Raw genomic sequence first — 26,638 nt, forward strand, 5'->3', positions numbered from 1 at the left:
TAAGCACAATACCGTAACATCCTTGCCTCAAAATTTGACTCAAAAGCACCATGCATTTTATATAACCGCTCACTTACTCTAACATAGAGGTCAAGCAATACCTTTCCTTTATGAATCAAGTGCCCTCACACAACAATGGAGAGTAGTTCCAAAATAAAATTTAAGAACAATTTGGAACTCAAGATAGAAATAATTCACTCACTCTCAAAAACAACATTCATATGCCACAAAAGACGTACCATAGGCTTGCCCGTAGTGTACTACTCTACTAATTGAGCTCATTCAGTCAAGGATCAAATAGGACTTTAATTGGTTGTAATTGAAGTTGCAGAATGGGTAGGATACATTTAGATATAAGAGTGACTACACCTCCCTGAGCACTTTAATACATACATTTCATTGTTCAAAACCCCACACTTATGTCAAACCATAACTCCACCTTCACATCAATATACATTAACTCCCTATTTCTTTAAGCACAATTACATCAAGAGTCACCACTATCAAGGCATATTTTGCATAACAATACAACTATATATTTATTTTTTCTTTCCTTATTCAATTCAAGTGGCTCTTATATTTTTAAACCAGTGCACCTTTCTCCTTATTTCAATAGTTCCTCTCAAAAAATAAACCAACCACCTCACTCTTCAAGTTTTACAAAGTTCATAACCAATTCAAGTGCTCACGAGAGGTATAAGGTTCAAATAGATGGTCAATTCAAACAAATGGGTAAGGGTTGTAATGTGGTTGCCAAAGAAACACGATTACAAGTTCAAAGGGGTTAACTACGATACATAACAATTAAGTGGGAAAAAGCATATATCTGGCTCAACAAAGAACCCCTTATATCCCTTCCAAGACTGAATAAAACTTCCATTTCGCTTTGCAAACACACGGGGCATGTTCTAGACATCAAATGCAATGCACAGAATAACATAAAACCTCACACACACATGGCACAAAACTCACTCAAGATTAGACTATCAAGACACTCTAGTCAAAGTAGTTAAGCAAAGTTACGATCATACAATTAAAGGTAGTTATGCAAGAGTCAAAAACTGAGCCTAAGCGTCACAACTAAAGTACTCACTATTCTCAAGGCATAATAAACTCAAGAGATATTTATTTCAATTCAAATCACAGCACAAGATTTCCTACTACTAATAAAAATAAAAACTAACTACACCCGGTTCAAACAAAACCCATGGAAAAGAACCGCGACACAAAGAAAAATCAATGGGGAATTAATACACTACCTACCTAAAAATATTCTTTTTGTCTTTTTCTTTCGACTTTAATCCCTCAAGAAACCCGTTGATGATATCCTTTGTCAGGAAAAATTGAAATTATTTCACTTTTTATGGTTTTTTTTCCCTATCTTTAACAACTAAAACTAACAAAATAAAAAAACTAAAAATAATATACATACAAACATACAACATATCCCCCACACACTTTAAGTTGTGGCATGTCCCCATGACACACAATTAAAAAGTATAAGGTAAAGGAAACTTCCCTGAACATCTAGTCGGGGTCGAAGTCGAAGTCGGGCTCCATTCCTCGCGCCCGAACTAGTGCACACATCCATGCAGACAACTTCTTCTCAGCCTTTTTGGGGTACACCCCACACTTATCTTTCTCTCTCACTACAATCTTCTCTTTCGAGCCCTTCACTTTCTACTCAACACTTGCAACTGGTATTTCTTTTTGTGCCTCCTTTGCTACATTTATCTCAAAAGTCACAGTCTCCTCACCCACTATAAGCATGAGCTTCCTCTCGTGTATATCCAATATTGCTCTACCCGTCGCTAAGAATGGTCTTCCTAGGATGAGGGGGACCTCCTTGTTTTCTTCCATTTTCACCACTATAAAATCCACAGGAAGTACGAACTTATCCACCCGAACTAACACATCTTCTACTATCCCTTTGGGTAGTAAAGTCATTTGGTCCTCCAGCTGCAAAGATACTAGCACTGACCTTATCTCTCCAATCTCTTTCTCCAGTTTCCTGTAAATAGATAGAGGCATTAAGTTAATTGAGGCACCAGAATCACATAAAGATTTATCAAAATTGATAGTTCCTAATGAGCAAGGTATAGTAAAACTCCCTGGATCTCCACACTTTTGAGGGAGTTTATTTTGCAACATCGCGCTGCAATGCTCCGTGAGCTTGACTACTGAGATCTCCTTAATTTTCCTCTTCTTTGTATGGATATCCTTCAAGAATTTGGCATAAGCATGAATTTGTGAGAGCACTTCTGTGAATGGTAAGTTTGCATGAACCTGTTTTAGCACATCCAAAAATCTCCCAAACTGCTTGTCCAATTTTTCTCTATATAGATTTTGAGGGAAAGGTAAAGCAGGCATATGCTCGCTCTCATCATGTTCCTCCCTTCTCGATTTTTCATCCTTCTTATTTTTCTCTACTCTCATCGGGGCTTTCTTCTTTTTATCAACACATTTTTCAGCTGCTCCCCACTTTCTTTTTCAAGTTTCACATCATTTTGGATCGGGGTGGGATCTTTCAACATTTGCCCACTTCTCAGAGTTACAACATTCACTGCTTCTTTGGGATTTCTCTTAGTATTAGCCGGGAGCGTTCCTGGAGCCCTCTCAGATAATATTGTTGCAATCTATCCCACTTGTCTCTCCAAGTTTCGCAAACCAGTGCCCATTTCTTTGATAGCTTCTCCATGGGCGTTCGACCTCTCATCTGTTTTGATAATGAAAGCCTTCATTAGATCCTCTTGACGAGGCTGAATGGGCTGTTGAGGCTGATATTGCTATCTCTGCTGAATCATAAAGCTAAGAGCTCCTTGTCCCTGGGGTTTAGAGTTATTTTGTTGCCAAGCATTTGCAGTACCTCCAGGAGAACTCCATGAAAAATCGGGGTGCTTCTGACCCATTACATTGTAATTTCCCACAACATTTACTTCCTCAATTGAGGCTTGACACTCATGAGTAGGGTGTCCTCTTCCATATATATCATAAGCTGCGTGATGCTCATTTTGTATCGAGGCTAAGGTCACCTTCCGTATTTCCTTAGCCATAGCATCAAGCTATACCTGTACAGATGTATTAGCATCAACTTGGTAAACACCAGTTGATCTTCTTCTTTTAGCACTCTAAGAGGGCCACTGATTAGTATCTTCAGATAACTCATTAAGAATTGTAACTATCTCCTCTGGAGTCTTCTTCATCAAAGGGCCTCCAACTGCATTGCTCAATGTTCTACGTGAGGCCGGTGTCAATCCTTCCCAAAAATCCTGGAGTTGCATCTAGAGTTCAATTCCGTTATGTTGACACTTTCTAACTATCTCCTTAAACCTCTCCCATGCATCAAAAACAATTTCAGTCTCTTTCTGGCAGAAGTTATGGATTTCTGGCCATCTCCTCCCAAGTTCTGATCGATCCACTGGGCAAACTCCGAAACCACTCCTTAGCATCATCTTTAAGTGAAAAAGGGAATTCCCTTAAGTACACTGCATCTTGTGAAACCACATTTTATTGAAAGGTGTTCATAATCCCCTCGAAGTCCATTAGATGCGTAATTGGATTTTCATTTGGCTTCCCTCTAAAGACACAACAATTCAGAAGGATTGAAGCAACCCTTGCTTCAACTCAAAATTGTTTGCCGCAATTGAAGGTGGTCTAACACTAGATAATCCTTGATTGTAGACCGGTCTAGCATATTTGCCAAGTGGTCTCCCAGGCAAGGGTTGACGTTGATTAAGTCTGAGATCCCTCTCTTCTTCATAGATGTTCTGCGCATCTCTAGTAGCTGCTTTGTCAGCATCCCATACAGGTTTTTTTCGTTATTAGGATGCCTCTGTTACCGCCAAATCTACATTATCATCACTTTTTGCTTCCATAATTTCTTTGGTTGAAGATTGCCCAACATTTTCTGATGTCTCGATGAGATTTCTTTCCTTCCTTTGCTGTCGCAGTTGTTTTTCTATCGCTGACTCGTATGGTAGCACTTCTTTCGCAGAAGCTCGAGTCACGCACCACTCTAAACCTTGCAAAACAAAAAAATAAAGAAGAAAAATTCCTAAATTAGCACTACATACTATTTCAAACACTAATGATTTCCAATCCCCAACAACGACGCCAAAATTTGATGAGCTCAGAACACAAACCTAAATTATGCTCGCTAATCCAATATAGTATAGTATAATATGGTATCCACATGGACTGGATTTAAATAGTATTATTGTTGTTTCTAGCTTGTTGCTATCGAAGATGATAAACAATTGAGATTTATATGATTTCTAACTACAATTAACTAAGAATCTAAAGTTATTAACTAATGACAATCGCAACAGAGGTAAGCAAGGAAGTTATCAATGGGAGAAAATAAGGGTTGATAGGATAGGTGCAAGATAATTGTTTGGGGATCTAACTCTAGGTAATTCACTTCTAATATTTAAGTGAGTCTCTCGAATTCACTCAACTATTAGTTCAAATGTTCAGCAAAAACTCCTCTCTCGATTAAGTCTTAATTTCACAAGATGAACCAATTTAGGCACGTGAAGATATGCAAGAATGCATAGTGGATTGGTCTTTAGGAGAACCTATCTCGATTATCCTCCAAACTAGGTTTAATCAATTATTCAACTAGCCTCTTTTGATTACTAAGAAGAATCTATGAACTCAACCAACAATATAATGCAAAGATATCACAAGTCATGTCTCTCTCGATTACATGAACAAGTGAATATAGATGCAATAATTAAATCATCCAAAAATGCTTCAATACATAAAACTAGAGTTATAATCCACAAACAATCATCAATACACCAAATCCATCAAACCCTAAAGGGAACTACTCCATAGATATGGAGCAATTCATCATAAATAAAGTTGAAGTAGAGAAAAACATAAATTCAATCCAAACTAAGGTCTTGAGTGAGGAAGGAATGATGAAATCCTTATGCTCGTGTTCTTCCAACTCCTCCTTAGCCTCCTTAGGCTGAGTATGTGTCAAAAGTCCAGAAAATAACATTTTCCATGTATTTATACCAAGTAAGGTCGGGCACAGACAAAACTACCTTCTCTTAGCCGAAATTGGATTTTCACTCTGCAAATATTGCACATGCGCGCCGCATGGGGCGACGCGCCATGTGGGGAATTAGTGGGGAAATCCTGAGAGCTAATTATAACAGGCAACAGAGATTTGTACAGCCGCAACGCCTCACGCGCCGCGACAGTGAGGATTTCTCAGAGTACGGATTTTTCTTGCATTTTGACGTCCAAACTTGGTCCTAGATTTCCGAACACGATCCCAGCTTAATGCCTTGGGATTTTACTCAGACTTCAAAGCTCCAAATAGCTCATATTCATTCCATAACATCTACATCACTCGGAATCCCTCCTACGAGGCATTAAACACACAATAAGTGCAAAACACTATCAATTAAAGCTCAAACATGAATAAAGTGCAGTGAACTAGAGTGCAATAATCGACTAAAATATGTAATTATAGCCTACCATCAGAGCTCATACCTACGACAGATTCTTCGCAGGTGCGATTCAGCCCTCCTTCCAAGCTCAATCATGTTCCGCACATCGTCCGAATAGCATCTGAGGCCCTCGGGGCCTCGCCTAAACATACCAACAAGTTCAAAATCATGAGACGGACTCGCTCGACCCCTCGGAACACGTAAAACAACATCAAAATTAAGAATTGTACCCCAAACCAAATCCAATCAACTCATGAACTTCAAGTTCGTCCAACTTACTCGGAACGTGCCGAATCATACTTAAATTACTCGGAATGACAAGAAATTTTGCGTGCAAGTCATAAATCACCATACGGAACTATTCCCAAGCTCGAAATCCCAAACGGACCTCGATAACATCAAAATCTACTTCAAACCCAATTTAAAGAACTTGAAAACCTTCAATGCGCCAACTTTCAATATTAAGCGCCGAAACGCTTCCGGGTCATCCAAAATCCGATCCGAACATACGCCCGAGTCTAAAATCATCATACAAATCTATTGGGACGGTCAAAACCCGGTTCCAAAATTGTTTACTCAAAACGTTGACTTAAGTCCAATTCAACCATTGTAAGCTAATATTAAGAAACTAAGTGTTCCGATTTCAACCCGAACCCTTCCAAACCCGAAGTAAGCATCCTCGCAAGTCATAAAATAGTAAAAGCACATATGGGGAGTCTTATTTAGGGAAACAGGGATCTAGAAAGTAAAATGACCGATCGGGTCCTTACATTCTCCACCCCTTAAACAAACGTACATCCTCGAACGGGTTTAGAATCGTATCTGGAGTGCCGAATAATTGTGGATATCTGCTCCGCATGTCTTCCTCGGTCTCCAAAGTCGCCTCCTCAACTGGTTGATCCCTCCACTAAACCTTTATCGTGGAAATCTTCTTGGACCTCAACTGAAGAACCTGCCTGCCAATAATGGCAACTGGCTTCTTCTCATAACCCAGGCTCTCATCTAGCTAAACCGTGCGGTAATCTAATACATACGACCTGTCGGCATGATTCTTCCCGTGGATAGACACATAGAAAACTGGATGAACCCCCGATAGACTGGGAGGTAAAGCAAGCTCATAAGTAACCTCCCCAACTCGTCTCAACACCTCAAATGGACCTATAAACTTTGGGCTCAACTTGACCTTCTTCTCGAACCTCTTGATTCCCTTCATCGGTGATACTTTCAAGAGAACCTTCTCGCCCACCATAAATGATAAGTCACGTACCTTTTGATCCACGTAATTCTTCTGTCTGTACTGTGTTGTGCGAAGTTGCTCCTGAATCAACTTCACTTTCTCCAAGGCATCCTTCACTAAATCAGTACCATATAACCTAACCTTGCTAGGCTCAAACCATCCGATGGGCGAACGACATCGCAGACCATACAAAGCTTAAAATGGAGCCATCTCAATGCTGGACTTATAACTGTTGTTATAACCAAACTCGGCCAAAGGCAAGAATCGAACCCACTACCCTCTAAAGTCAATCACACATGCTCTGAGCATATCCTCCAAGATCTGAACCATCCACTCCGACTGCCCATCGGTCTGCGGATGGAAGGCTGTGATGAGCACTACCCGAGTCCCTAACTCACTCTGTGTTACCCTCCAGAAATACAAAGTAAACTGAGGGCCTCTATCTGATGTGATGGAAATAAGCACACCATGCAACTGAATAATCTTCTGAATGTAAATCTGGGCCAATCTCTCTGAAGAATACGTAGTCACTACCAGAATGAAGTGTCCCGACTTGGTCAACTTGTCAACAATGACCCAAACTGCATCAGAGTTCCTCAATGTGCACGGCAACCCAACCACGAAGTCCATAGTGATGCGCTCCCATTTCCAATCAGGTATAACCATCTGCTGGAGTAGGCAACCTGGCCTCTGATGCTCATACTTAACCTGTTGGAAATTTAGACATCTCGCCACGTACTCAACTATGTCCTTCTTCATTCGCCGCCACCAATAATGCTGCCTCAGGTCGTGATACATCTTTGTAGCCCTTGGATGAATTAGATACCAAGAACTGTGTGCCTCCTCTAGAATCTTTTCCCTCAATCCATCAACAGTAGGATCACATAGACGACCCTAGAGTCACAGAACAACACCTTCACCGATAGTAACCTCCTTGGCACCACCCTGTAGTACCGTCTCTCTGAGAACCAACACGTGTAGATCATCGTACTGATGAGCCTTGATCAGCTCGAATAATGAATACTGAGCGATGACACATGCAAGAACTCGGTTGGGTTCTAAAATATCCAACCTCACAAGTGTGTTAGCAAAGGACTGAATGTCCAAAACTAATTGCCTCTCCTCTGCTGAAATGAATGCCAAACTGCCCATACTCTCTGCCTTTCTACTCTAGGCATTCGCAACCACATTTGCCTTGCCTAGATGATAAATGATGGTAATACCATAATATTTTAGTAACGCAAGCCACTTACGCTACCTCAAATTGATATCCCTCTTCTTGAACAAATGCTGCAAGCTGTGATGGTCGGTGTAAACCTCACAGTACACCCCATAAAGATAATGCCTCCAGTTCTTGAGAGCATGAACTATCGCGGTGAACTCCAAATCGTGCACGGGGTAATTTATCTCGTGGGGCTTCAGCTGACGTGAAGCATGTGCAATAACTCGCGCCCTGCATCAATACACAACCCATACCAATACGTGAAGTGTCGCAATACACAATATACATCCCCAGACCGGAAGGCAATACTAACACCGGTGCTTTAGTCAATGCGTTCTTGAGCTTCTGAAAGCTTGCCTTGCAATCATCAAACCATTGGAACGGAGCACATTTATAAGTCAATCTAGTCAAAGGTGCTGTAATAGATGAGAAGCCCTCCACAAACCGGCGATAATAACCTGCTAACCCCAAGAAGCTCCTGATCTCGGTCGCTGTGGTAGGATGAGGCCAACTCTGAACTGCCTCGATCTTCCTAGGATCTACCTTTATACCCTTGCCTAATACAACATGCCTGAAGAATGCCACAGAATCCAACCAGAACTCACAGTTGGAGAAGTTAGCATATAGCTTCTGTTCCGTGAGGTCTGAAAAACCACTCTCAAATGTTGCTCATGATCCTCCATGCTACGTGAGTAGATAAATATGCCATCAATGAAGACAATGACAAACGAGTCAATATATGGCTTGAACACGTAGTTCATCAAATCCATAAACACCGCCGAGGCATTATTCAAGTCAAAGGACATCACTAGAAACTCATAATGGCCATATCTAGTTCAAAAAGCCATTTTCGGAACATCCGAATCATAAATCTTTAGCTGATGATACCCCGATCTCAAGTCGATATTAGAGAACACCCTGACACCAGGCAAATGGTCAAACAAGTCATCAATACATAGTAACGGGTACTTGTTCTTAATGGTAACTTTTTTCAACTGCCGGTAATCAATGCACATCCGCATAGTCCCATCTTTCTTCTTCACGAACAACACCGGTGCACCCCAAGGCGACATACTTGGTCTGACCAAACCCTTTGCTTGCAACTCCTCAAGCTGTTCTTTCAACTCCTTCAACTCTTTTGGAGCTATGCGGTACGGTGGAATAGAGATAGGCTAGGTACCTTGAGCCAAATCAATATAGAAATCAATATCACGATTTGGTGGCATGCCTGGTAGATCAGAATGAAACACATCGGAGAACTCCCGGACCACGGGCACTAAATTAATCATCAGAGTCTCTGTAGTAGTATCCCGAACATGGGTTATATAAGCCAAACAACCCTTCTCGACCATGTGTCGAGCCTTCAGAAAAGAGATAACCCGTCTAGATGTACTGATAGATGAACCCTTCCACATATATGTAGAAAACTCTGGCATCGCCAAGGTAACAATCTTGGCATGGTCATATCGAGCAACAGAATATCCGCTCTAGTCTCATAACCACAGAAAGTCACGATACAAGACCAATAGATCCGATCCACAATAACAGAATTGCCCACTGGCGTGGACACATAAACAGGAGTACCCAAGAACACATGAGGAACACCTAGAAAATGAGCTAACAGAGATGGAACATATGAATATGTAGACCACTGGCGTGGACACATAAACAGGAGTACCCAAGCATCCCTATCGCTGATAGAAATAATACTTGTGATCACGGCTTCTGAGGCCACTACATCTAGTCTGGCTGGAAAAGCATAGAACCTAGCTGGAGTGCCATCTGACTGGCCTCCACCTCTAGGACGGCCCCTACCCACCTGCCCTCCACCTCTGGGCGGCCAGACGGCTAGTACGGCAGGTGGTGCTATAATCATAGGCTGATGACCCTACTGTACTGCCTTGCCCCGAAGTCTAGGACAAACTTCTCTTTATGTGGTAAGGATCCCCGCACTCGAAACAACCTCTCAGAATGGTATACTGCTAACCTCAAGTCTGACCCTGATGGCCTGAATACCCATTAGAGGAACCTTGAATAACTGGCGTGTGGTAGGAGCTCCCTAGAATAGCTCTTAAATAGGGCCACACTAGGGCACCCCGAGAAGGCGGCAGTGCTGGATATATGGGCTTGTTAGACTGACCCCTCACAAACTGCCCTCTGTCCTCAGATGGAGCACCACTAAACCCTCCAGAATACTGAAACTGCTTGTCCCTCGACGTCTTCTCTTAGCTCCGCTGACGAACACCCTTGATCCTCCGATCTATCTCCATAACCAGCTCGTAAGAAGTATCCATCTCAACCTCTCGGGCCATAGTGGCGTGGATACCAGAGTGCAATCCCGCAACAAACCTCCGCACTCTATCTGCATCTGTGGGAAGTGTCATATGTGCATGGCGAGACAGCTTAGAGAATCACGTCTCATAGTTAGTCATTGATATCTGACCCTGCTGAAGCTGCTTGAACTAAAATCGCAGCTCTTCCCTCTGAGAGGGTGGAATATATCTATCCATAAAGAGGTGTGTGACCTAGTCCCAAGTCAAGGGAGGAGAACCTGCTAGCCTACTGAGAAGATAGGGTTGCCACCATCTACGGGCACTGCCCTCTAGTTGAAAGGTGGTAAGGTCCGCCTTGTGGGACTCCAATATCATTATTTTGTGCAGTCTATCCCTGCAACGATCAATAAAGTCCTGGGGGTCCTCATGTCGCTCACCTTCAAATATAGGAGGATGTATCATGGTCCATCTATCCAATAGCTTCTGTAGCTCGCCGGCCGTAACTGGTCTGGGCTCATGTATAGCTGATACAACTGGCTAAGCTCCTCCCACGGGTAGTGCGCCTGGGGTCTGATACACCACAGCTGCATGCCCTGGAGCCTGAACAGTAGGGGTCTGTGCTCCCCCTCCCGCATGAGAAGTGGCTGGGTCTGCTGGTAATAAACCAGCTTGAGTCATAAAATCGATAAACCGGAGCATACGCCCCATGACCTCCTGGAATCCTGGTGCGGCTGGGGCTGGCTCTACTGTAGGCACCTCGCCCTACTCCTCAATAACAGGATCCTCCACTGGATCTACTAGTGGCACAACTGGAGCAACTCTATGATGCCCTCGTCCTCTACCACGAGTTGGAGCCCTCCCTCTACCTATGCCTCGACCTCTAGCAACAGGGGGAGCAGCTCCTCCACGGTCAGGTACATCTATCGTGTGCTTTCTTACCATCTGTGAGATAATAAGAGAAAGATACTTAGTACAACATCAACTACATGATAGGAGATGAAGAAATAGTAGTTCCTTAACACCGTATAAACTCTCGAAGATAAGTACGGACGTCTCCGCACCGATCCGCAAGATTCTATGAGGCCTGCTCATAAATTGTGAGACCTACGTGAGCCTAGTGCTCTTATACCATGCTGTCATGACCCAATTCCTCCTATAGGCCATGATGGCGCCCAACGTCGTCGCTAGGTAAGCCAACGGTGAACTAGCCATATATTTATTCCTTTTAATAATTTCTAAGTAGTTGATTTTTTTAATTTATTAAGTAAATGAAAAGTGGAAAACTTAATAAAGTAAAGCACAAACTAATAAAAGCGCAGATATGATGAAATAAGTACTCAAAAGTCATAAAGTGTCTTCTAGCATGTTCCCAAGACCCGGTGTCACAAGTGTATGAGCAACTAGTAGAATTTACAAAACACCTAAGCTACTGTCTGAAAGTGAGATAGACAGAAAGTAAATACAAAAGAGAGAGACTGTGGGTGCTGCATAATGGACTCAGAGAGCAGCTCACCACTAAGTATCCAGTCTAACCTCGAAGAAGTAGTGACGAGGGGTCGACAACACTTACTATGGGCCACCAAATAAAATACAAAAATTCTAAATAGGCATGGAATATATGAATAATACTAATAACATGATAGCAAGCAGTGAATAAATGATTCTTTAACCGATAGTAAATTCCAAAGTCTCCAACTAACACTTACTAGTTCCAAATCATTTTCGGTCATTAAATAAATCATAACCTCTCAAGCAATAAAATAATATCAAGTGTAATTGGGCTCCGAATATTATCACGTATGATTTATGCCAAGGTCGTACGGCCCGATCTAAAATACTGTGTGCACTGCCGAGGGTCAAACTGTACGAACCATAGATGCATCTATTATACTGCCGGGGCGAACGACTCGCTCCCATGAGAGTAGAGAAGCTTACCTCGCTCGCGGAAGTACTTGCAATGTAAGAGGACAGGGATTTCTCGGAGTTTATTATGTATTCCTCAATTCTTCCCAAAAATAAGAAATCTAAATTGGAAATTTGCAACTTTAAAATCCATAGTCTCAGCTCTAACAAACATAACAGTACAATTAAAACATGATGTGGATCTAAGACTACCCAGACATCTCATGGAATATAGCTACGCACAGGCTCTCATCACCTAGTGCGTACGTAGTTCCCTCTTACAAGGTTAGGCAAGAGACTTACCTCGTTCTTAAGCTCACTTCTGGTCCATAAATCCTCTCTAAATCCTCAACATGGTGCCAAACAACCCGAAACTAGCCAAATATTATATAAATTAATCAATATACACTCACAAGTTCATAATTTAACTACTAGAGTAATTACACAACCCAAATTGGAAGATCACTAAAATTTACCCTCGGGCCCACGTGCCCGGATTTCGGAAATTTTCGAAGATAACTGTTACCCATAACCTCACGAACTCAAATATTTAATTTTCACCCAATTCCATAATCATTTTTGTAGTTAAATCCCATCTTTATCAAAACCTATGTTTTTTGAACTAAACCCACAATGTCTACAATTTATGTGTTAAGAATCTACCCAAAACGAATGTATTAAACTCATCTTATACAAAAATTACTTACCTCAAAGTTCTAAGTGAAAACCCCTCTTCAAAGAGCTCTAACATCGTCCAAGCAGTGAAAGAAATGGACCCAAATAGCCTAAGTCCTGACATTAAATGGACCTCACTCCCTTCAGGGGTTTTCGCACCTGCGATCGCACTGTCGCACCTGCGGCTCTGCTTCTGCGGATAAAATCATCAGAGGTGCGGACCATGCCTAGGTCTTCCATTCTCACATCTGTAGGCGTAGCCTCACTTCTGCGGGGAATGCATCGCACCTGTAAAGGATGTGAAGAACATGGTTGAGCTTGGAACACGTAAAATAACATCAAAACTAAGAATTGCAAAAAAACTAGTTGTGTCGTTACGTTGAGTGTGCAGAGTGATTGAGCTTGAAGAGTGGGAGTAGCAGACTGTGATATTGAGTACTTTGAGAGTGTGAGTACATGAGTTCATCACTGTGACTCATTGTATCTAACATGCATACTTGATATACAGGCATAGAGATACATTTTCTCATGATGCACAGTTTTGTGACATTTATGACTTCACATGCACATTGACATGCAGGCATAAGTATGTACTTTCTTCATGCTATCTGAGATTGAATCATCTTATATGTTGTTGAATGTTTTTGGGAAAAATCAATGATTTTTGACTTACTCATATTTTGGTGATTTCAGTGAAGGATTTGGGTTTTACTGTTATACTTGAAAAGCATGCCTATTTTTCCATAACTGTGAAAGATCTAAGCATTATATCTTTGAGTTGTTTCTTGTAATACTTTCATTATATTGTTGTGAGTGATTTTGGCTATTGGTGTTGGACTCTGATCGTTTGTCCAAGCCTGTTACTGCTTTCAACCTAAGGTTAGGTTTATTACTTATTGAGTACATGGGGTCGGTTGTACTCATACTACACTTCTGCACCTTGCATGTAGATTTTGGATGGTGATGTTGCTGTGTATGGCGGGAGCTAGCATTGAAGACGTACCTACGTTCCGGTGGTAGGTGCCACTTGTTCTTGGTAGCTTTATAATTATTAATCTGTTCATGTATATTTTTCAAACATATGATGTATTCATTTCATACCAGCTTTGTAAACTCTAAACCTTAGAAGCTCATGATTTGTACTACTAGTCCTTGGAAAATGTATAAAGATTATGTTATTTTATCATTTATTTGTCTCAATAAATCTCATTTGAATTGGTTTACTTATTAATTGGCTTACCTAGTTGGTTGGGTTAGGTGCCATCACGACTAGTTGGATTTTGAGTCGTGACAAGTTGGTATCAGAGCTCTAGGTTCATAGGTTTTACGGGTCATGAGCAAGTGTCTAGTAGATTCTTGTGGATCGGTATGATGACGTCCTTACCAATCTTTGATAGGCTACATTGCATTTAGGATAAATTTCCCATCTTTCTTTCCTTATCGTGCATTATTGATTCAACTTGAAGTGTAACTCTTTGAATTCCTTCTATGCATTCATATGCGCATGTGAGCGCTCGGTATCTGTTGTACATCGACGGCTTGTGATTCTATGGATGAGGTGCGAGATGTGATTTTGGTGCACTGATGATGGGCCAGTCTGGAGGTCTTGAGACCGGGTTTTAACTGTAGCTTGAACACGAAGATTTCAGCTGTGTGAGCACATGCTTTTGGACTTATAATTTAGTAGTGTCCCTATTAGTGGAATCTGTGGCTCGATGAGTGGTTGGATGGCTATATGATGAGTATGATGTGACCGCGGGATGTGTTCGAATGGTTTGAATGTGACGAGAAGAGTTTACTTGAGATATAAAAAGGACTATTGGGTATTTGATTTTTGTCTTGATGTGACGTATAGTCTCGAGTTATGAGTGTATTGAAGGATCTTATTATGTTGCTTAATTGTGGAACAAAGTAGATTCTCAAGTCTTGTTGATAAATTCAGACTCAGAGAGATTAAGTGATTGCATAGTAGTTGTGGCTGTGAAAGAGGTATAGAGAGATGTCAGTTTGAGGCTAAGCATGTGGGTTACATCTTGTGGGGTAATCTACAGATGTGTGGTCCTTATGATGTTTTGTGGAGGCTTTCTTTCCTACTAGTGGGTTATGTTTGTGCAATTTAAGTTTGGTTTGGTTGTAACAGTTGACCTTACCAGCATGAGGATGAATGCGAGATTTGCAGAATTACTTGAGGTATTAGATGGTTTGTGTTACATGAGCTTATGAAGGATTTAGTTTAATCTCACTACGATATTATGTCAATAAGGGGGTATGGTTATTATAAGTTATCAAGTGTTTTATTCCATGGCTTTGAGCCATGTGGGGCAGTCTACTATCTATATTTGATTGTCTGGTTATGTGTTATATTGGTTTCAGTCTGAGGCATACTGGATGTATGGTGTACTACACATGATGGATATATAGTAATCTTAGAATGATTCGGGTTTGTTGTTGTGGTAGATATGATGTACTAAAGAAAATAGGATTCACTCGGTTGCTTAGAGGTGTAGATCACTTCTTTGGGTGTTACTGAGCTAATGGGGCACATGCCGTTCGGCCCGTTTGGGCGGTGCAATTGTGATTTGAGCAGGTGGATGACTCTCGAGAAGGTTCTAATGGATTCAAGATTTATATGTAGCAATTAAGAATTTTTTTTTCCGATTTGTATATCGCTGGAGTCTGAGATTTACATTGGATGGTGTCGAGACTCACGGTATTTCTATATCATTATGGATTCTACATTTCAATATCAGCTTGGTGAAGGAAATGACTTTAGATTCACAGAAGGTCTCTTCAGAGTGGGTGTCTCGGTTGTGGTACTTTTAGGGTGCCTAAGAGGGAATACAATGGCTTATGGGCCTTAGGGCGGTGTGGTCTTATGCTAGAATCTTTTGTGGTGAGCTGTGGGTGAGGATCATGATGTTCTGGCAAGGAGAAGTGTCAACTTGAAGGTAATTCAGAAGGAGCTCGGAGAAATAAGGCAACTTGGTAGTAGGTTGGATAAATATGGTAATGGTATGCTTAGTTCTTTTGGTTCTCATGATGTGGTTAGTCTCTACAAGTGTTTTGTGGCAGTACTCTTAGGTTTTTCGACTCGCGTAGCTTGGTTGAGTTAGAGAGATTTAGTTCTGACGGCTTGATTATGTGCAAATGGATTTCAAAGTTCTCTCGAGGATTTCTACCACTGTTCGAAGTGTATATTTCCTACTAGCATGAGGAACATGTTTCATATTTTGATTTTCTCCTGGATGAGATCAAATGGAAGGTTCCTGGCTAATTGATTATGTAGTTTGCTTGTGACTCAGAGTTGATTATGATATTATCGTACCTTTCCTATGAGGGCATGATGGATGTGGTGTGTTGTGTTGGATTGAGATTTGCATGTGCAAGTTCACGGTTCAATTTTGAAGGGAAGGACATGAACTCTTAGGAAGCATGGACGGTTTTCGATGTTTCGGTGAATACTATAACTACTTGGTAATTCCTAAGAAGTTTGCGCATTTCAGAAGGCGCCCTGTGTTTTGACTTACGGATGCTTCATTGGTATTGTGGTACTCGCCTAGTTGATCAATTGCTGATATTCAAATTTTGCTATCTGGCATGGAAGAATTATAGAAGTATTCCTCGTGGGATGATCATGTATGAGAGATGTGTTAGACTTTCGGGCAGTAGAGTTTGGATCAATTATGGTGATTCATGTGTTCTATGAATTTGGAGACTGGGAGTTCTCAGAAGCATATTGTTTCGTGGTTGTGGACTGTGAAAACGTGGCAAAGGCTAGCCAGATGATAGTATGTGTTATGGTTAGGTTATTGTGGACTTTAGGAGGGTTATTTACCTATTTATGGATGACCAGAGATGATTTGGGGGCTCATTGGTAGGCCTAACGAGGTTGTCTATTCTACACCGAGTCGGATGGGTTGACTCCATACTACTATTGTTGAGGGATGTGCCATTCGGTTAGAATTGATATCATTCGTATCTGGTATGTTCTATGAATTACTCTTCTACGCTACGAGGAGTTGTGATTCGTTGGTTATATGCACACATGGTGCGATTCTATTTGGGCATTGGTTATGTTCTTTCTGGACTGTGGTATGGTGTTATTTGTTTCTCCGTGGTTATGGTCATGCACCTTGGGTACTTGATGTTGATTTTCTCGTGGTTGTTGATATTGGGCATGGTGGCTTGAGGTATTTCATATGGACCAGTGTTTGGATGGGGTCACGCATTGCAGCAGAGTTATGTTGAGATATGATCCTTTGTGTTAGATTCATGTGTTTTGGTCCCACTATGTATGATGACTCATGGCATTGCGATGGTAGTGGTACTTGTTGAACTTGCAGGATAGTTCTCTCTTTTGAGTTGTTTTCCATTTTTGGGTGCATTTGAATAGTTGCATATTGGTGCACGTATTGCACGGTTTGTGGCTTAAGGTTGTATAGGTGTGGCATGTCAGTAGGGCGGCTGTATTTGATAAGACAAAGTCGTTAGACCTAGAATGGGTGCTACCAGATCTGATTGCGGTATATTTGGAAGGATAATATCAGAAGTCGGCTTAGAAATTGGCTATAGTTCTTTTCGAAGGAGAGGGAGCTCCATGACTTGTTGATATGATGAATGGTTATGAGTTTCTACGTGTTTCTTTCATCATCGGCAATGTTCGAAGGTTTTAGAATAGGGTTTTGATTGATATGAGGTTTATTACTGATATTGGGTTGTTTTAAGAAGTTATTATGATCGAAAATTTTGTTACGAATATGCGAGTCATGTGGTATGTCATGTGATTATATCTTGGGATATGGTTATGGCTTGATACAACTTGTTAAGACTTATACAGTGTGTAGACGCGAGGTTCAGGTCTTTTAGGAAATTCTGGATGTTGGAAATTGGATTCTGTGGTTTACGGGCTAAGGTTGAAATAATGATCTTCAGTTATGTTGTGTTGTCGGGACTATATGGAATATGGTGACATGGAATCACCTCGGGTATGTGCATGGTAAGGTTACACAGTGATTGACAGCTTTGGGACAACTCTTGTCACGTTCGAGGATGACCGTATGTTTAAATGGGGAGAATGTAATGACCCGACAGATCTTTTTTAGCATTTGCACTTCGCTCGGTAGTTTGAGGGCATGAGTAGCTACGTATGATGCATTATGACTTGTGTGAATTGTAGGTTTTGGTTTTTAGGTTATTTGGAAGAATGAATTTCACGTTTGAAGATTTAAGTTAGAAGAGTTGACCAAGTTCAACTTTTGTGTATTTGACCCTGGAACAGAGTTTTAATGGTTCCGTTAGGTCCAGAATGTGATTTTGGACTTGGGCATATGCCCAAATTCGCATTTGGATATTTCTAGAAGGATGCGATGCTAATCGGCGAAAGTTGGAAATTTGAAGGCTTGGAAAGTTCATAAGTTTGATCGGGAGTTGACTTTGATGATATCTAGTTCGGATTATAGTTCTTAGAATTTGAATAGCTTCGTTATGTCATTTGGGACTTGTGTGAAAAATTTGAGTTCATTCCGAGTTGATTTGATATGTTTCGGTGCGAGTTATGGAAGTTGAAAGTTGAAAGTTCATTTAAGTTCGAATTGAGGTGCGATTCATCGTTTCGATGTCGTTATGTGTGATTTAAGGCCTTGGGTAGATCCGTATTATGTTATTGTACTTGTTGATATATTTGGACGGGGTCCCGAGTGGCACGGGTGAGCTACTGACATAGTTCAGATCATTTTTAATCTTGTTGCATTGTTGAAGATTTAGGCGTATGTGCGGATGCGTAGGTGCGATGGGATGGATTGCAGGAGCGAGGTCTGGCGTAGGAGCGGATGATGGCTCGCACCTGCGATGTCACAGAAGCGTATATTTTGTCCATTGGTGCGAGGGTCGCATTTTTAGCTGGTTCTGCAGAAGTGGATGTACTATCGTAGAAGCGACGTTGCAGAAGCGACTAATTTGTTCGCAAAAGTTAAGATGTGTGGGCAGAAGATATATGTCGAGGGCTTGGCTATCTTATTCAGATTTTGAGTTGGGGAGCTCGGATTTGAGCGATTTTGAGGCAAATTTCATCACAAGGATTGGGGTAAGTGTTTTATACTCGGGTTTGATTATATTTCGTGAATCTATCTTTGTTTTTGGTAATTGGATTATGAATTTTAAAGAGAAAATTAGGGGGTTTGTCTAAAGTTTCATAGAGTGATTTTTTTGAGTTTTGAACATTGATTCGGAGTCAGATTTGAGTGAAACTAGTATGGTTGTATTCGTAATTGAATGGGTTGTCGTATTTTATGAGTTTTATCGGGTTCCGAGGCATGGGCCAAGTTAGACTTTTTGGTTGAATTTTGGCTTTTGACTAAAGATTCGACCTTTTCCTTTTCCTTAGGCAGTATTTGATGTATTTGAGTTGCTTTTGTCTAGTTTCGATCTGTTCGGAGATCGTTACGCAGGAGATGGCATTTTTTGATTATCATTTGGCTTGCTCGGTATTGGATTTTAATTGTTCGAGGTAAGTAACACTTCTAAACTTGGTGCTGAGGGTATTAATCCCTGAATATACATATTATGTGTTTAGTGTGAGGTGACACACATACTAGGTGACGGGCATGTGGGTGTATACCGTGTGAATTATGGCTCGGTTAATTCTGTGGTACTGTGTAGTCTTTGTCTTTATCCATGAAATTTCTACGTGATAGAGTAATTGAGCTTTGATCCATGTTAGAAACCATGTTTAGGCTATATGCTTATTCTGTTGGGGCCCACTGAGGTCATTTATATTGTTGAGATATTTTCTTAAATTGCAGTTACATACTCAGTCATATTCTTTCATTTGCATATCGTATCTCAGCCTTTGTTATCATTGTTTGGGCTGATTGGCATGAGATTTGTGAGCCCGAGAGACTGGAGAGATTGATGAGTGAGCCGGGGCCTAATAGCCGTGTTGTGAGTGAGATATGTGGATCAGGTTGCATGCCGCAACAAGCCTTATGGCTATATTTGGATCGGGTTGTACGCCACAATAGGCCTTATGGCTATGTGTGGATCGGGTTGCACACCGCAACAAGCCTTATGGCTATATGTGGATCGGGCTGCATGCCGCAATAGGTATTATTGATTCATGATAGGATCGGGATGCACGCCGCAACATGTCATATTAGCGCTTGGGCAGGATCCGTCCCTCCGAAGTCTGCACACCCACAGTGAGCGCAATTACTATTGATTCATGATGGGATCGAGCTGCGCACCGCAGCAGGTACCGTACAGTGCTGAGTGACTGAGTGACTGAGTGTGCTGAGTGATTGAGTGTGAGGAGTGGTGGGAGACTGTGATATTGAGTACTTTGAGAGTGTGAGTACATGAGTTCATCTTTGTGATGCATTGCATCTAACATGCATACTTGACATATAGGCATCGAGATGTATTTTTTTATGATGCACGGTTTTGTGACATTTATGACTTCACATGCACATTGACATGTAGGCATAAAGATGTACTTTCTTCATGCTATCTGAGATTGAATCATCTTATCTTTTGTTGAAAGTTTTTGGGAAAAATCAAAGGTTTACTCATATTTTGGTGATTTCGGTGACGGATTTGGGTTTTACTGTTATACTTGAAAAGCATGCCTATTTTTCCGTAACTGTGAAGGAGCTGAGCGTCATATCTTTTAGTTGTTTCTTGTACTACTTTCATTATATTGTTGTGAGTGATGTTGACTATTGGTGTTGGACTCTAACCATTTGTCCAAGCTCGTCACTGCTTTCAACCTAAGGTTAGGTTTGTTACTTATTGAGTACATGGGATCGGTTGTACTCATACTATACTTCTGCACCTTACGTGCAGATTTTGGATGCTGATGTTGCTGTGTACGGCGGGAGCTAGCATTGAAGACTCACCTGCATTCCGGTCGTAGCTGCCACTTGTTCTTGGTAGCTTAAGAATTAATAATCTGTTCATGTATATTTTTCAAACAGATGATGTATTTATTTCATACCAGCTTTGTAAACTCTAAACCTTAGAAGCTCATGATTTGTAATACCAGACCTTGGGAAATGTATAAAGATTAAGTTATTTTATCATTTATTTGTCTCAATAAATCTCATTTGAATTGGTTTAGTTGTTAATTGACTTACCTAGCGGGTTGAGTTAAGTGCCGTGATACACCCTTCGTGCTTTTACTCTCTTCCTCACATGATATGATAAATGATAATGAGAAATAAAGTGCTCGACATCACCCTTCGTACTTTAATCCTCACAATCTCTCAAATAAATGATAGCATATACAAATAAGGCACGACAATACCCTCCGTGCTTTTTACTCTTCCACACCAAGCAACAATAATATACCAAGATATCAATGCAAGGTGGGAAGTAAATTTCACTTCAACCATAGTGTTATGATAAACAACTCAACCAACAATATCCCAACAACTAAAATATAAACGATGATAACGAAAGAGTACAATTAATGATATAATATTCAAATTAAAGCATGGAAAACATAGACAATGATAAAACATATTTCAATTAATAAATTTTTACCCGCACGCTTTATCTCCAATGACAACACATATATACTTATCACCTTACATATACGCTATCCCACATATAAATCACGTAGCAAATGGGCCAACAAGTCCTAATCCACTCAAGTCAAAGTTAACCACGATCATCATCTCACTCACCAACCAAGTTAATCAACTAATCACGGCCTTGACTTTTGAACAAGCTTCCAAACCAATCAAATCTAACCAATTATCAACCAAACATTTTATAATAAGCTTTAGAAACTGCACTCGAAGGAAAAACGTTAAATCTTTGATAAATTTGAAAAAGTCAACATAAGTCAACCCTGGGCTTACTTGGTCAAAATCCGAGATACGAACCAAAATCCAATTATCCATTCACCCCCGAGCACGGTTATGTGATTTGTTAAATTCGGCCTTAATTTGAGATCTCAATCTCAATTTTGCAAAATCCCTAAATTCTACCTACATCCCTAATTTCTACCATGAAAATCCTAGATTTGATGTTAAAAACTCATGAAAAGTAATGGGGAATTGAAAGAAAGTGGATTAGAGTTACTTACCAATAATATTAGAAAGAAAAGCTTTCAAGAAAATTGCTTCTAGAGTGTTTAGGGTTGAGAAATAGTGTAAAATTAGCTAAGTCCCGATTTTTTCCTCTTTTACCCAGTTGCGGATGTCGCAATTGCGAAACACAGATCACAAATGCGAACTGTTCCCCGCATAAGTTGCAATTCTGACAAAACCATCACATTTGCGATGTCCTTTCCAACCACAAATACGATCAACGATTCACATTTGCGAACCTACCTAAGCCTAGTGCTCAGTCGCAAATGTGACCAAGCCATCTCAAAAGTGAAGCCTGGGATGTCCGCAATTGCGAACATTTCTTTGCAAATGCGAAGTCTACCCTGCCTAGTCCCACATCGCAATTGAAAGCTCAACTACACAAAAGAGGAGTTCAAATTTGCGATCAGGTCATCACAAATACGAGATTTGCAACTCAGCACGAGAGCTGAAGCACACCAACAGTCTTCAACTAACCCAAACTCATCTAAAACGCATCTGAAACTCACCCGAACCCCACGGGCTCCAAACCAAACATGCACACAAGTGTAATGACATCAAATAAACTTGCTCGCATGATAGAAATACCAAAAGAACATCTAGAACCACGAATCAAACATAAAAACAAATAAAATTTAAAAAAAACTCAAGAACCTCTAGAATCACAACTACGCATCCCAATCCTATCAAACCAACTCCGAATTGCACCAAATTTTACTGACAAGTTTCAAATAGCAAAATAGACCTATTTCAAGTCCCAAAACCAAAATCCGAACCCGATAACCATAAAGTCAACCTACAGTCAAACCTAGAAAAATTCTAAACTTTTAAATTGCTAACTTTTGGCAAAACAAGTCAAATCAATCTAGGGACCTCTGAATTCAATTTCGGGCATACACCCAAGTCCAAATGACAATACGAACCTACAGAATCGTCAAAACACCAATCCGGGGTCGTTTACCCAAAATATTGACCTTGGTCAACTCTAGCCTCATTTTTAGTTAAACTTTTCATTTTCTTTATAATTTCACATAAAAACGTTTCAAAATGAAATACGGACCATGCACACAAAGCAAAGAAATAGCAAATGAAGCTTATAGAGGTCTCAAAACATGGAAATAAGGGCTAAGACTCAAAACGACCCTTCAGATCATCACATTCTCCACCTCTAAAAGAAGTGTTCGTCCTCAAACGGACATAAAAAGGTACCTGGTCTGGTGAAAAGGTAGGGGTATCTACTCCACATATCGTACTCGGCCTCCCACATAGCTGTCTTGATCGGCTGACCTCTCTATTTCATTTTCACAGAAGAAAACTATTAGATCTCTACTTTCGAACCTGCCAGGCTAGACTAGCCACCGACTCCTCCTTATAGGCCAAATTTTCATCAAGCTGAACTATGTTGAAGTCTAGAACATGCGAGCTGTCCTCATGGTACTTTTGAAGCATGGAAACGTAGAATACTGGTTGTACTCCTGATAAGCTAGAGGCAATGCAAACCGGTAGGAAACCCACCCAACTCTTTCTAAGATCTCAAATGGCCCAATAAACCTTGGTGTCAACTTGCCCTTCTTCCAAAACTGAATCACGCCCTTAATAGGTGACAACCGGAGAAGAACCTTTTCACCCACTATATAAGTTACATCCCGAACCTTCCGATCTGCATAATACTTCTGTCTGGAATGAGATGTATGAAGTCGTTCCTGAATCACTTTAACCTTCTCCATAGCATCACAAAACAAATCAGTACCCAATAACCTAGCCTCTCCGGGTTCAAGCCAACCAATCGAAGAACGATATTGTGTCACATATGAGGCCTTATACGGCGCCATCTAAATACTCGACTAGTAGCTGTTATTGTAGGCGAACCCTGCTAGGGGTAAGAAATGGTCCCATGAACCTCCGAAATCCATAATACACGCACGTAACATGTCCTTCAAGAACTAAATAGTGCGCTCGGATTGTCCGTATGTTTGAGGATGAAATGTTGTGCTCAGCTCAACCTGTGTGCCCAACTCACGATGCATAGCTCTCCAAAAATGCAATGTGAACTGCGTGTCTCGGTCATAAATGATGGAAATTGGCACACCGTGTAGACGAATAATCTCCTGAATGTAAAGCTGAGCCAACCACTCTGGTGAATATGAAGTCTATACCGGAATTAAGTGAACTTAGTCAACCGGTCCACAATAACCTAGATTGCGTCATTTTTCTTCAAGGTTCGTGGCAAGCCTACCACAAAAACCATGGTGATGTGCTCCCACTTCCACTCCGGTGTCTCCAATCTTCGAGTCAATCCACCCGATTTCTGATGTTCACACTTCACCCGTTGACAATTTAAACACCGAGATACACAAGCAACAATGTCTTTTTTCATTCTACTCCACCAATTGTGTTGTTTCAAGTCATGGTACATCTTCGTGACACCTGGGTGAATAGAATAACGCGAGCTGTGAGCCTACTAAAGGATCAACTCTTTCAATTCATCGACATTTGGAACACAAATCCGGCCCTGAAGCCATATAAAACCATCATCACTGATCACAACCTCCATAGCACTACCTCGCAACACTGTATCCTTCATCACAAGCCAGTGAGGATCATTAAAATAGCGAGCCTTGATACGCTCCATCAACCAAGACTGTGTCACAACAAAAGCAAGAACCCAATTGGGCTCTGAAATATCCAATCTCACAAATTGATTGTGCAAAACCTTAACATCCATGGCTAGTGGCCTCTCTGCTACTGGTAACTATGCCAAACTACCCATGCTTTCCGACTTCCTACTCAGTGCATCGGCCACTACACTGGCCTTCCCCGGGTGATATAATATGGTGATATCATTGTCTTTCAGCAACTCCAACCATCTCCGCTGCCGCAAATTAAGGTTCTTCTACTTGAGAAGGTGCTGGAGACTTCAAAGGTTGGTATAAACCTTACAACAAATGTTGTATAGATATTGCCTCCAAATATTCAGTGCGTGAACAATGGCTTCCAACTCTAAATCATGAACAAGGTAATTCTTCTCATGAACCTTTAACTTCCGAGACGCGTAGGAAATCACCCTACCATCATGCATCAATACCGCGCCAAGCCTAATGCGTGATGCATCATAATACTTAGTGTAAGATCTTGATCCTGTAGGCAACAACAACACCGGGGCTATAGTCAATGCAGTGTTGAGCTTCTGAAAGTTCAACTGACGCTCATTGGATTATCTAAAAAGAACACCCTTTTGGGTCAACTTGGTCAATGGGGCTGAGTTAGATGAAAACCCCTCCACGAATAGGAAATAGTAACCCGCCAAACCCAAGAAACTTCAAATCTCTGTAGCTGATGTTGGTCTAGGCCAGTTCAGAACTGCCTCAACCTTCTTTGGATCCAAAAAGGCAACCGAATCCAACTAGAACTCACACTTAGAAAATTTGGCATATAACTGATTGTCCCTGAGAGTCTGAAGTATGATCCGCATATGCTGCTCATGCTCCTCTCGACTGTGGGAGTGGACCAAAATATTATCAATGAAGACGATCACAAGAGAATCTCTAGCACAACCTTAAATTACCTGAGTCCCACCCCGAGCTGGCTGAGTGGATGGTGAAGTAACTAGTGTGAAAGTCATAGTCTCACCTCTCTAATGAACTGGATCTCCCATAAGGCGGGGTCAATATCTCCTAACATGCCCCAACTCTCCACACTCGTATCAACCTCAATATACAAATGGCGGCCATGACTGAACTGTACCCCGAGAACCAGAATAGCCACTAGAAGAACCAGGTATACACATGGTAATTATTCTCATGAACCTTCAACTACCGAGACATGTAGGCAATCACCCTACCACCCTATATCAACACTACGCCAAGTCCAACATGCAACACATCACAATACAAGGTGTAAGATCCCAAACCTGTAAGCAACACCGACACTTGGGTTGTATTAGCAGAGTCTTGAGCGTCAGAAAGCTCACCTCACACTCATCGGACTATCTAAAAGGATCACCCTTGTAGGTCAATCTAGTAAAATGTGCCTCAATATTCTTCAAGTCCACCTTGATTCCCTCACTGACACCACATGACCCAAGAACCCCACTGAATCAAGCGAAAACTCACACTTGGAGAATTTAGCATATAGCTTCTTATCCATCAAAGTTTGGAGTACGATCCTAAGATGTTTCTCATGATCCTTCTAGATGCGTTGGTACACAAATATATCTTCAATTAATACTATGACAAAAGATTCAAGATATTACTGGAACACATTGTTCATCAGGTGCGTAAAGCGTCCTGGGGCATTGGTCAGCCCAAAAGACAACATAGGAAACTCATAGTGACCATAATGGGTCCTGAAAGCCGTCCTATGAATATCTTAATCCCTGATGATACCCTAAACTCAAATCAATCTTGAGAACACTCTAGCACCCTGAATCTGATCAAATACATCATCAATGCACGGTAGTGGGCACTTGTTCTTAATTGTAAATTTATCTAGCTGCTTCTAGTGAATACACATCCTCATGTACCATCCTTCTTCACATATTGAACCGGTGCACCCCAAGGAGACATACTGGGCCAAATTAAGCCCTTATTAAGAAGCTCCTAAAGTTATTCCTTTAATCCTTTAATTCTGTTGGTGCCATGCGATACGATGGAATAGAAATGGGCTGAGTGGCTGACACCAGATCAATACCAAAATCAATGTCCCTGTCGGGTGGCATGCCCGGCAGGTTTGCTGGAAATATATATGGGAAGTCGCTCACCACTGGAACCGACTCA

The 26,638-nt window shown here is 41.1% G+C and overlaps 1 protein-coding gene across 1 annotated transcript; it reads right to left on the reverse strand.

The window, feature by feature from the left end:
• Nucleotides 1-1,680: 1,680 nt before the first annotated feature.
• LOC138899103 (uncharacterized) lies at nt 1,681-2,436 on the reverse strand. Its single transcript, XM_070185220.1, has 2 exons — nt 2,126-2,436; nt 1,681-2,011 (listed from the first exon to the last, which is right to left on the reverse strand). The coding sequence occupies exons 1-2, from the start codon at nt 2,434-2,436 to the stop codon at nt 1,681-1,683; spliced, it is 642 nt and encodes a 213-aa protein (XP_070041321.1).
• Nucleotides 2,437-26,638: the final 24,202 nt, after the last annotated feature.

Source organism: Nicotiana tomentosiformis, chromosome 9 (assembly GCF_000390325.3).
Source record: "Nicotiana tomentosiformis chromosome 9, ASM39032v3, whole genome shotgun sequence".
NCBI lineage: Eukaryota > Viridiplantae > Streptophyta > Magnoliopsida > Solanales > Solanaceae > Nicotiana > Nicotiana tomentosiformis.